The sequence below is a fragment of the Macaca thibetana genome, chromosome 17 (assembly GCF_024542745.1).
Source record: "Macaca thibetana thibetana isolate TM-01 chromosome 17, ASM2454274v1, whole genome shotgun sequence".
NCBI classification, from domain to species: domain Eukaryota; kingdom Metazoa; phylum Chordata; class Mammalia; order Primates; family Cercopithecidae; genus Macaca; species Macaca thibetana.
In genome coordinates, this window is record NC_065594.1 from 57,036,393 (window position 1) to 57,049,934 (window position 13,542).

The 13,542-nt window shown below is 34.5% G+C and overlaps 1 protein-coding gene across 20 annotated transcripts in view; it reads right to left on the minus strand.

Moving 5' to 3' along the window:
- MYCBP2 (MYC binding protein 2) overlaps nt 1–13,542 on the minus strand; it is a 1,055,480-nt gene that overhangs the window by 54,535 nt on the left and 987,403 nt on the right. For 12 of the 20 annotated variants that reach the window (XM_050766397.1, XM_050766404.1, XM_050766398.1 and 9 more), the window contains 3 exons: nt 7,099–7,200; nt 1,277–2,920; nt 231–400 (listed from right to left, as the gene is read on the minus strand). In XM_050766397.1, the coding sequence (XP_050622354.1) occupies nt 231–400; nt 1,277–2,920; nt 7,099–7,200 (1,916 nt within the window). The remainder of the gene's footprint in view (nt 1–230; nt 401–1,276; nt 2,921–7,098; nt 7,201–13,542) is intronic. The other 8 variants (XM_050766413.1, XM_050766412.1, XM_050766411.1 and 5 more) reach the window with 1 other exon arrangement.

Here is a 13,542-nt window from a genome sequence, read left to right on the forward strand (position 1 = left end):
AAAAAACAGGTAGCAGAGGTTATCTAGTGTTATTCCAATATATACTTAATTTTTAAAATTAAAAGCAGCTGACATAGTACAAATATTAAATTTGTATATGATTTCCATTGTAAAAGCTGATCTTTTATATCAACTATGCGGAATTATCTGATGTAATAAGATCATAAAAAGCTATTTTTATAAAGTGTATCCATATCATTAAAACTATAGCTCCGAATGGAATAAAATACCTTCTCCCTTGCAGCAGCTTGTTTTTCACGGAGGTATTTTTCTCTACAGCGATCACATACCAGATACCAAGTACTTCCTCCTATGCCACCATCACCACAGTTACCAGCCCATCCTCCACAAAAATGCCCAATGCTATTGTAACCTTGTCCACCAGCATATCGGCCACAACCTTGAAACAATACCAAAAATAAATATTTAACACTCCAAGTGTCCTTAATAGTTTGATCCTTATTACTCATAGATTAACGACAGATTTACCTTCTCAAAGAAAGCAAAATACTGAAATAGATATCTGATTTTTCAGGCTATTAACTATATCAGAAAAATAGCTTACTTGATCAAAAAGCAATTAATTAAACGATACCCCAAATATGAGAGATACTTAGTTTCTATTCAGGCAGATTAAAAGAGAGGTAGACTATAGGTACATTTAGATATACTTAATTATGTCAATAAAATTAGACAAAACGAGTATAAAAGTTCTATAACAATGATATATTTTCAGAAGTCACATAAAACATTTGAAGTATAATATGTAGACAAAGAAAAAAATTACAAATACAAATTTGTATTAGGTGAATTTGGAATATTAGTCAATGTTACAGAAATCATTACATTTACTGAAAATGCAGTCTTCTGATAAAACAGTATCACTTCCATAGGAAAAAGCCTATCGAAATCAATATAATCTAATTTAATTTGCAATTCTGAACAGGAAAATAGTAAAATCAAAGGAGATGCCCCATGTGTATGGGCACGCCACTGATTCTGTTGTGTGAGACAGACACATTAATGGCACACCCTTTGGGTAACACATAAAATTTTTTAAAACATGCTACATGAAAGTGAAATAGCACTAAATGACCTTGTCATCATAATATTAGAATTTCTTTATCTGTTTTTTGCAAAACCCTGTACTGATAATGTACTTTAAGATACTATAAATTCCCTATCCTTTGCCAAAATTCATATAACAGCTCAAATGAAGTGATCCGGTTCAGTAAAGAAAGAAGTACTTATACATACATTCGCCAGTATCATTTACCTGGGTGAGCTTGTCTCATGTGATAGGTCACTGGGTACGGATGTGACTCCCCACACAGTTCACAGATGGTATCTTTCTCTGGTCCTCCTACCGCCAGCTGGGCCATCTCTCCAAACAAATTACCCCTGGGCCTCACTTCTGCCTTTTCTTTTTTCTTTTTTTCCTTTTTGGCCTTCTTATTCTCTTTCTCACACTCTTTCTTTTTAAGAACTGCACAGGAACCAGGACTTGGAAAAATCATATTCTGGGAAGCAGCTTTGATAGTAGCCAAAGAGATGTCTTCCCAAAAAGCCACTAAATGTTGTAAAGTTAAGGGAAGAGGAGATTTAGACTTCATTGTGTGATGCATGGACATTTCAAAAGTGGTCTCAGTTTTCCCATCCTCGCATTTTTCATGCAGAGGTGGTTCCTTAAGCATAGATAATACCTTGTTTTTGTTGATGCTACCCATCTTAGATATATCTGGTCCATGGGGTGCAATATTAAACATATTCAGTGCAGATGATATTTCCAACGAATGTCTATTTTTTAACTTGGTTTCTTTTTCCTCTGTAGGCTGTTGGCTATTTAAACTACTCCTTATAGGAGCATGTTCTTTGGAAAGTTCAGGATGAAACTTTAGGAAAGAAGAACAAGCCATTGCATCATGTACTATGCCTTCATGCCAGAGGAAGGAAGCAAACACAGCTCTGGCACATTCGGCCACAGAAGGAGACATGGCTTGTTTGGCTGGCTCTAAAGGCTTGGATCCATCTCCTTTGAAAAGAAAACTCGATTTTTCTTTTTTGGGCCTGGTGTGTCTATTAGCACATTTTCGACTTATTTTGGGGGATGCTCTCATTTCCTGTTCATCTTTCAGTGGTGCTTTTCCAATGCTAAAATGAACTTTATTTGAACCTTCATCCACACTCTTAAATTCACTGCTGTCGTCGCAGGTGCTGTCTGTTAGACTATTTGTTTTTAAAGTACTTGAGGTGCAGACTTCGACCACCTCACTGTGGAGGTTTTCCTGTACCACATGGGGAGAGGGAGCTCTATTTTCAGATCCTGGGGAATCTGTAGAATCCTTTGGTACTGATTTTGGTTTTGGTGATGTTGACCGTCCCCTCAAAGGTTCTGTGAGGGGCATTTTCTTCTTGCGGAGGGTATCTGGATCAAGTGTGTAAGAGTCTGATTTGGAACGTTCCCGAGGAGGATCAAGTTTTGTCTTAACAGGAGCAGTACTTTTTTGAGGTAGATTTTTATCATGTGGTGAGGAGGAGCGTGGAGAACTAGCACCTGATGGGCTAGACCTATTGGCTGGGAGAGTCTTTGGCTTAGGAGATGACAACCGAGAACCTGGTCCTGGGGATTCAGCTCTGGAGCTAGAAGGCATCCTCCCATCAGATTTCAATGTCTGCAAGGTGTTATGGTTAGGGGACAATGACCTACTATGGGAATCTGACCTCAACTTTGCAGCATCAGATTTTAAGATGAGGGATTCACTAGCTGATAAACTGTCTGTGCCCCTTGGCTTCTTCTGATCAGCAGTAGTCCGGCTCATATGTCCATCAGGTTTAAGTGATCTGCTGTGTTTAGAGGACAGCTCTGATTTTCCTGATGTAGAAGCTGGTCTAGAAGATGTTGAGATGTTTCCTCGATCACCTGTATGGTCCATTTTATAGTGAAACTTATTAATAAAATTATAACTTAGTAATGATTTAGCCACTAAACACTGAAATAAAAAACATAGCTACGAAATTCTTATTGTTTGTCACACATACTAAAACACTTGAAGAATTCTGGGGGAAATATTTCCAATAAAATTTCTACACATCATTACACAACCATTACCACCAAAAACTATTTTCATGGATGCAAAACAGGCTGAACAAACTCAGTGTGAACTATCAGTGATATCTCAACCTCTGCCCTAGTGCAATAACTAGTTAGAATTTAAATTCAGTGAGAGACTAGAAAGAGAAATTAATTTTTGGGGGAATAAGAAATTATTTAATGTTAAAACTTGTATTTTAAATGTGAAGTAGCGCTAAATTTCCAGCAGAGTGATATGTCGCATCCTTAGAGCAATGGTATGGGTTTTGTTGAATTAGAGAAATGAATTTATGCATAGACACAATTATAATTTTTAAGTGTATGCATAAATACAATTAGGCTAATAAAGAGTTGTCAAAGAGGCACTCTGTTTTATGATCAGATTAGACTAGTTTATAATGAGCACATGAATGCCCTAAAGCTATTATTTAATTACTTATAAACAGGTTATACTCCAAAAGTTCAGTAAGCTTAGCTGCTTAGAACTCAGAGGCTGTGTCCCCTTGGAAACCACAGAAATGGTGGATCCTCAGAATGAGTAGTAAAAGTCTGAACTGTGGACCCTCAAAACAAGGAGTCAGGAGAATTACAGAAAACCAGGATGAAAAGAAGAATTACCTCCCTTTTCTAAAGCAAACCATTAGATATTTCTGCATGGACATTAATTGTTTTTAGCATCCTGGCTTCATTTAGTGTCTCTCCTTCATTCTATTTTATGCTTTTCTTTGAGGCATTAGAGCCAGGCTGTCTGTGACCCAAGTAAACGGTACAAACTTCAACATCACCTTTCCTCCTTAAAATAAAAACTTCTACTCTTAGTGCAAGTGATACCAGTTAGTTGTTAGGAGAAAAGCAATCTGACTGAGGGGTTTCAAGTGGTATAAGAAACTGAAAATCCATAAACCTATCTGGAAGTATTCATATTTTTTCAAAGAGAGTTCCTAGGAAATTAAGGTGCATTTGTTAACTGGTTCTAATGGCAGGTTTTTTTTTTTTTTTTTTTTTTTTTTTTTTAAAGAAAAAAGGAAGTGAACAAATTCAGATTATGTAGAAAAATGTTTTTTATGCTTGTGTGCATGTGTTAAGTGTGTATAGTCACGCTCTAGTTCTCTATGGCTCAGGACAGTAGTGCTGGAGAATCTGCCCCCATTTTTGTCAAGGGCAGGTATTTTTGTCTGTTACTCTTCACTTATGTAATACTATGAATGAGTCCAGGAATACAGTAGGTATTCAATAAATATTTGTTGAATGAGTAATATATTCCAATTTTCTTGATTTTTTTTTCTTCTGCTACTCCCAAGTATTCAGCTTCTCTAGAAGTCTACTTTTTAGAATTAAGGCTCCCAAGGCCACAGGACAGAGGTGACAGTAGTTACTGATGTGTGAGGGTTAGATGCTTGCATGTTGAGTAATTACATGGTGAAATAATAGAGTATGGCAAGTACTTTAGATAGGGCACACTGATGAACTAAATGTTTAATTGCAAAATGCCAATATTTAGGATAAATTTTCCTGTTCTTTGGATGAAAAAAAGTAACTAAAACATAATGCTTTTTAGTTTCTTGCAAAGCTTCATTATTCAATCATGAACCTCCTTTATCATATTATGTGCTCTGTTTTATAAATAGAGTATTAACAGATGGGGCTAAATTTTGAAAAAAGGGTTAAAAAATCCCAATTTAGAATTCTAACTATCAATGCTGTCTTGGGAGAGCACAGATAAACAGAGGTGATCTACGAATAAGTACCCTCAAACTGTTCAAAAGTAGTTTAAAAAATTGCTGCCCATCTAATCTTACTGACCTAGTAACAGTATACGGCAAACTTGGTAAACAAATTATATTTCATAGATTAAACATCAGTAGTCATGGCCATTAATTTTGAGTATGTGATGTTTGGAGTATTTGTTTTTTGTTATTAATCTGACAGCTGGAGACATGTTTATCACCTTTATCATTACATTTATTTCAGAAACTGAACCACACATATTGGGAATCTAGACAAACAATTAGTAAGTCTTTTATATTTGGTATCCCTTACTCCAAAAAATCCATCTGTGAACTGAAAGAGGTTTTCTCTCTAATTTATAAAAAAGGACAACTTGTGTAGGATTTCTAACAAATGGGAAGGGTTTGTGACAAAGATTACCCACTCCCTGTGTCAGATGTGTCCCAGTGGCTGACCTGCACAACAGCTGCAAGCAAAGGAATGGTGAACACCTGCTGATGATACCTCTATTCTAGGAATGCATGCACTTACGATGGTAGGTATTTACTCATCATGAAAACAACCTCTGTGGTTGCCTGAAAAATGGAATCTGCCAAATATCAGGAACACCACTTGTCATACGTGAGCAAAAAAGTTTATTACATAGTGTTAGAAAGAATAGGCATCTGTATATCTTATTATATCTCTAATAGTGGTGAATATTTTCTTAAGATCTGTAAGTGGTGACAGCTAAATACCTGTTGAAGTTTAAGCACATAAATAACGGCAGAAACGTTTCTTTCTCTGATGTATTTCTCAAACGATAACTAAATCTTCTTGAAAAATTTATTTTTCCAAAATATATTTTATATATTAAAAAAACTATGCTTGTTAAGTGGGGTAAGCCCAAGTGCTAATTTATGTTTATCTTCTTCATTTGTGTTTCAAATGTTTTGCAGCATATTATTACTAAAATTATTATGTTGTGGCTGCTCAAAATATCAACAAATATAAACAAATAGTTTGCTAAAAATCTTCAGACTATACATAAAACTTTCACATTCATCTCCTAATTTATTTAATGACTGTATTTTTAAATTTAAGTGATAATAGGCAAACATTTTTCTAACTTTAAAGGAATCTTGAAGAAATAATGACAGGATAGAAACTTAGGGCAAGCAAATTAAATGTTACTAAACATGTTAAATGGTAAGTATTCATTCACTTACCCACATATTTTTTCATGCCAAAATCATAAATTATCAGGATCATACTATATCGTAATACTACATGCATATATCAGATGGCATGATATATAGTATATATCAGGTTACATGATACTATATGCTATTACACACAATACTGTATACTATATAGCACAGGTTGTACAATACTATTTACTCTATTTTTATATTTCCTATTTATATGTTTATACCGTCAATTGTATAATGAGAAATATATGGCTATTTTATCTATTTCCAAGAAAAAAAGAAAATCAGTAGTTGAGAAACTCACACAATATGTTAGGCATTGCTGTAAAAGTTCTTTTTGATAAAATTTTCTTTAAATACAAGATTTTAAAATATTTACAAGATTTAAATTTAATTAAATAATACTTTAAGACAAAATATTTAAGTAGGCATCTGGGTTTTAAAAGACCAAAATCATATTTTTAAATTGTCTGAAATTTTGTCAATTGTCAACAGCTTAAACATTTCTAAGCTTAAAATATTAAAACTTAGTTACTAGGAAAACAATATTAGAAAAATTTATGCTAGACAGGACAGGTAGGTTGACATATAGATATAAACAAACACACGGGTCCTAATAACTAATTTAAACTTAAAAACTTTAAGTTCATTATCAGTGTTTCTCACAAAAAACTAAAATAGTAAAGTGATTTTTATATTACATAACAAGTTTAAGACTAAAAAATGTGCTTTATGCCTTGCACATATATCATCTTTTTCTGATAAAAATGGTTTTAAAAATTCCCCCCATTAGGTAATTCTTTCTTTCTATATACCTGTTTTAAAGATCTCATAAAGTTTTAAAATTAAATAAGAGTAATGTTTAACCTATAGATGTAATAAACATGCATAGCTATTATGACAATCTACATTATAATACTGAATAGGAGCATCATAAATTACTCAAACATATACAAATTTAAATAAAATGATAAACTTTAATTAAAAAAATGGAATGACATGAACATGACTGAGATGAACGGAAACATCTTTAATGACACTCCCTATGTTCATTAAGAATGGCCCATCCATGAATGCATGTATACCCACCCTTCAGTTTGTGAGACAGAGATGAGAGAGCAGAGGCAGGCCCAGCTACACCATAATTTTTGTAAATGCGCTCACGAGAAGCAAGGTTGCAAGATGGAGATTCTACAGTGGAAAACATTGGCAAAGAAGCAGCACAGATTCAATGGAAAAAAAATTTAGCAGAGAACACAAGCAAAAACAAAGCATTTCAAATGGTATGCAAGTATCAACAGTTATTTTAAATAGTTTATATTCTGCTAAATTTTTCAACAAGCTTACATTTCTCTAAAACTGAAAACAAAGGTTGAATTAATTAATTTAGATTAATATGTGTTAATGTCCAAATCTGTTAACTTAAAACTTAGTAAGGCTCATATCTCTGACAAATCAAAATTGAACATTTCATTTTAGACTTGCGTTTCTTTTGTTTGGTTTTCTTTAATTTGGTGCTCATTTAAATAAAGATTTACAAGTTTTTTTTTTAATAGTGGAAGATAAAGAAATGTTACTTATATTACTTATGGCTTAACCTATTGTCACCTGGTTTCCTGAATGAACCGATTACTATAATTTTCTGGTATGTATCTCAGAACGGACTCAGGGTGACACTGTGTTTGGCTACTTTTCTGGGTCCATCTTCAGTGAAAACGTTAGTACTAACCCCAGTATTTAGTGTTTGTTTTGTAGATCCTACTTCTGATACCAAATCTTGTTTACACAACATGTCACAACACAAACAAAGCAAAGAAAATTTATAAGTCACTGAAAAATGTTAGGAATGTCAATGATTTACTATGCAGGAAATGAAGTACTTAATTTACCTTTTTTTTGAAGAATTAACAGAACCGTTAAAGTGTAGTCATTTGAAAGCAGTAAGCTAAAAAACATATCTATCTGAATCTAAAAACAACTCACAGTATTTAAAATTTTTAACTCATGGCAATTAAAACAAAATTAATCGGTTGTACTGAAATAAATTCAGGTAATAAGGAGATAGCTGTCTTAGTATTATTGAAATAAACTAGACACAACACACACTTTGCTTAAAATACAATAAGTGCTGTTTTCGACTGATTCATTATTATGGTCAAGATTAATGATGAATGACCCATAAATTAAGAAGTCACTCAATGTAAAGTATTGAGTATATATTACGTGTTAGATACTATTCTATGCATTGCAGACACAGTGGTGAACAGGATCAAAGTCCCTGCTCTCATAGAGTCCATATTTAGGAGAAAGGAGAGAGGGAATGAACAAATAAGTATACATCATATCAGGTGCTGAGAAACTTGGGAGTCATATGCCTACAGATGTGTCATTCTTCATGACTGCAGAATACCACTTTGGGAGTGACGCCTAGAAGAGGCCAAAGCCCTAGGGCATTTCTAGATGATGAAATAGATGAGGATGTAGAAAGGAGACTAGAAATCAGCAGTCAGTAAGGCAGGAAACATCCAGCAGGCAAATGAATGTGTTTCTAGGAAGAAAGACCAACTCCATCAAACACTGCTGCCAGATTAAGTAAAATGACATCTTAGAATCGACAACTGAATTTGGCAACACAAAAGTCCCAGACTGACTACAGCAATTTCCAAGGATAGGGACTAAAGCTGGAATGCAGTGAGCTCAAAAGACAATAGGAGGAGTAGATAGCAACATACATGGCATAAAACCATCTTAATCTAAGTTTTAAAAAGTTACATTTTTAATATTTTTGCACATCCTTCATTTTGAACAAATCTATAAACCTCAAAAGATGTCAGGTGCTGCAAAAGGAGCTCTTACGCTATTTAAGTGTCATGTAGTAAGGAGTTTGCAGCTATTGTTAAAATATCAGTTAGGAGAGTGATACAATTCTTCAAGACACGAACTAGGACGGTGGCAGCCTCTGAATGGAAGAGTTAATTCAGGGAGAATTCAACCTGCCAATGTAGGAAGGAATACAACCTTCTGGCCTGGCTGCTAAAAATCTGTGAAGACTCCATATAGCAGGAAGACACAGCAACAGGAAATCAGAATACCATCTTAATTGGAAGCATACATAAACAGAAATGTGAAAAACTACGAGGAAACTTGTAAGATAAGATGTTAGAGGTTTAAGGACAAACTCCTGGAAAAAAGTTTGAAGGCAAAATGGCCTTCAAGTCTTTTCAATGTATTACAAAGGCTAGAGAGACTGGATTCCTAGGTATGAATCAGAGCGAAAAAAAAAAGAAATATTTTAAAAAATGAAAGTCTAAAAAAGGTTAACTGACTAAAGAAATTAAGCTGTTGCTGGAAACAACACATGTTCTACACATTAAATTTTTATAAAATCTGCTCAAGTTTAAACATATTTTTATAAAGTTACAGTTAATTTTTATAAAGATTTATACTTTTTAATTTAAAAAGGGAAGCAAGCTATAAGAGATATATTGATATCTATACCCAAAAGAAAAAAAGTTGATAGGTGTTTTAAAAATCATTTGACAGAAATAATAATGTTTTTAAAAAATCTTGTTAATACAGGTAAGACAACCAATTATTATATTCATTTCCACAAAATTTTGATTCTTTTTTGGGTATCACAAAGTTAAAGAGAATAATATTAAAAACAATTTTAAAGAGTCAGGATTTTGTTTCCAGTGCTCCTGTGAAGTTCATGCTGTTTGTTTCCTGTAGTTTGCCCTTATAAACAACATGGTTCTTCATGGGTCATTTTGCTTTCTTTGTTTTGGATCCCAAGTATTAAATTCCCTGAGTCATATCATTTCCTAGTCATAGAAACTTTGAGTTCATTGTAAATTGTACTTTTCAAGTCTTTTTAAAGTACTCATGATAATAAAACTGTGTAACTTTTCTTTCTAATAAGGAACGCATTCTCATTTCTGTTTAACAAAGACAAATGGTGGTTTTGCTGTATCAGGACCCTGACCTTATCGTTGGAACCATAAACTGGAAGAATCAAGGCATCAGCTGTCAACTAACTCCTTACTATATGGCACTTAAATAGCGTAAGAGCTCCTTTTGCAGCACCTGACATCTTTTGAGGTTTACAGATTTGTTCAAAATGAAGGATGTGCAAAAATATTAAAATCAACTGTCATCACCTGGTGGCAATACACAAATCTGGAGGTTTTGGGATTTTAAAAGTAGCATATATTATTTTTGAGTGTTGAGTCAACAACTAAGTGATGACTGGAAATGTTAAATTTCACGAGTAAAAATCAGTAATACATTTTTAAAAAGGGTAAGTTTTAGCATTAAATTCAGTTTGGTGTTTAATTTATTGATTTCTTACTATGTTCTATAATCAAGTTGTGACATTCAATAATAATTTGCTAAATTATTGGCAGGCAATGTTGAAAGAATTGAAAACAGGCTATTCAGAAAGACAATACAATTGGAATACATTATATTCAGGAGGCTAGGTGTCTAATTACAATGCATATATCACTGCCACCAATACTCAGAGCAGGTGAGAAAATACAGATAAAAAAGTTTACTTTCAAAGACATTCCACTGGGATGCTACAAACAACCATAGGCAAGAAGAATCTTTGGCATGTAATTGTGCTTCTCATGTTGTTTAGTTCTCAATCTTGAGGAGAGAGTGGAGCAGTCAGAAATATTATAGTCTTAGCAAAACTACTAGATACAATCTTTTTTTTTCTCTTTAAGTTCCTTTTTTTTCTTTCCAATTTTTTTCTTTCCAACTTTTTATTTTTGGTTCAAGGGGGACATGTGTAGGTTTGTTACATGGGTAAATTCTGTGTCATGGGGGTTTGGTGTAAACATAATTTTGTCACCCAGGTAATCAAGCATTACCTGACAGGTAGTTTTTCAATCCTCATCCTCCTCCCACCTTAGATGTAATCTTAACCAAGATATTGGAAAGAACTTGAGGAAGTTTTATAAATAAGTCTTATGACAATGTTAAAATAGCACTGTATTCTGTTCATGCTATACATACCTACATTTATGTATTTATATATATTTATTTAGATATAAGAAAATCTAATTCTACCGATCTGTCACAAACAATAAGATTTTGCCACATTTATGGTAGAACGATGGGAACAGTGTTGCTGACTTTCCTCACTCAACTTAAATCCCGGTCATTGTGCATTTCTATTTTTCTCTGAATAGAACTTCAGATACTTTGACAGCAATAGGCTCCTACAAAACAGTAAATAGGTCTAACTTTATAGTTGAGGATATTTGGGAAATTAACTTTTAAATTATTTATTTAAAACATATTTAGAAACTAGTTTATTGGTCCTTGTAGAGACTATGTATAATTCATGCCTTCCACTTGGCCAAAAGATATGATTAATCAAACAATATGCAGATTTAAAAACAGGCATAATTAAGTGTTTATTATTCCCACTTCTATTAGTGCTTCACAGGATTTTTTAGAAAGTGACAGGACTAGGCACAGTGACTCAAGTGTGTAATCCTAGCACTTTGGTAGGCCAAGGCAATCAAATTGCTTGAGTCCAGGAGTTTGAGACCAGCTTAGGCAACATGGTGAAACTCCGTCTCCACAAAAAAATACAAAAATTAGGCAGGTGTGGGGACACTCGCCTCCAGTCTTAGCTACTCCGGAGGCTGAGGTGGGAGGATCACTCCAGCCTGGGAGGCAGAGGTTGCGGTTAGCCTAGATCGCGCCACTGCACTCCAGCCTGGGCGACAGAGTGAAATTGTCTCAAAAAAAAATAAATAAATAAAATAAGATAAATAAATAAAATTAAAAAAAAAAAGTGACAGTGATGATTAGTAGATACTCTTAGCTATGGCAGCCATTCTTGACTGACAGCTTTAGACGCAGTATCACTGCATAATCAATACATCCAATATTCTTCTTTGTAGTAAACTTATCAGGAGGAATATAGAATTATGTGAATGGTAAAGGAGCTTAGGACATGGAACAGAAACTAAGATCCATTTACATAAATGTTGGCATGCTAAAAGAATTAGGCTAAAGATTTATTTATATAAATGTTAGTATTTATGTAAGACTTATTTACATAAATGTTAGTACACTAAAAGAATTATACTAATAGAAAGAAAAAACAACATTTTAAACTTAAGGATAAAATAGAAACAAGCTTTTTACTAGACTATGACATTAATCCATATGATCTGAATGTGGAAAGAAGAGGGGATACATAAAGTGGATCACCCATAAAATGTACTGTTTCTCTAAATGACATCTACACATAATTGGACTTGAAGAAAACATACTCATAGTATATTATTGAATATGTTCTAAATCTCCAGTAAATATAGTTAAGGAAAATAACACTTAGGAAAAGCGTATCATTTCAGGGTTTGTGATAGCTGAGACAAAAATTCTGAGCATCATTTGATGGGTATATATCTTAGGCCTTAGAAAAAATAACTTCAAAATATAAGAAGAGACAGGTATTGCTTCCCAAACATTAACTTGAGACACAAGAAGGCTGGATATGCTTTTAAAAGTAAAAATCTTACTTTCCACACATTGCTTATTAGTTGCAAGGGAAAAATATTAATTATACATCAGAGAAATCAGACATTTTGATAAAGTGATTAGCATTAACCATAACCCTTTCCTGCCTCCAGAAGTGACATCCTGAGAAAGAGGCAATGCTTATGTAGCATAAAGACAGCTAAAACCTAAACCAAAAACAGAAGTGCTTTTAGGATAAGATACTTTTTTTTCTTTTTTTTTGAGATGGAGTCTCGCTCTGTTGCCCAGGCTAAAGTGCAGTGGTGTAATCTCGGCTCACTGAAAGCTCTACCTCCCGGGTTCACACCATTCTCCTGCCTCAGCCTCCCGAGCAGCTGGGACTACAGGTGCCCGCCACCATGCCCGGCTAATTTCTTGTATTTTTAGTAGAGACGGGGTTTCACTGTGTTAGCCAGGATGGTCTCAATCTCCTGACCTCGTGATCCACCTGCCTCAGACTCCCAAAGTGCTGGGATTACATGTGTTAGCCGCTGCGCCCAGCCAGGATAAGATACTTTTAAAGTACTGTTTGGAGAAAGGAGAAAACAGGTGCCAGCAACTCACTGCCTCAAAATGGGAATACATGTTAATTATGGAAAGTAGGGGAACTGCTCCATTGTTTCGTTTATTCTTATGTGGCAGGTGGAGGAGGGTTTCCTTGTTTCTCTAACACAATGGTCCCCACACTTTTTGGGACCAGGGACTGGTTTCTTGGAAGATATTTTTTTCCGTGATCAATGGGGGGCTGGGGGATAGTCTCAGGATGAAACCGTTCCACCTCAGATCATCAGGCATTAGAGTCTCATGAGGAGCTCTCAACCTAGATCCCTTGCATGCACAGTTCATACTAGGATCTGCACTCTTATGAGAATCTAATGCCGCTGCTGATCTGACAGGAAGTAGAGCTCAGGCAGTAATGCTCTCCTCCTGCTGCGCAGTTCGGTTCCTAACAGGCCGTGGACCAGTATTGGTCTGCGGCTTGGGGGGTTG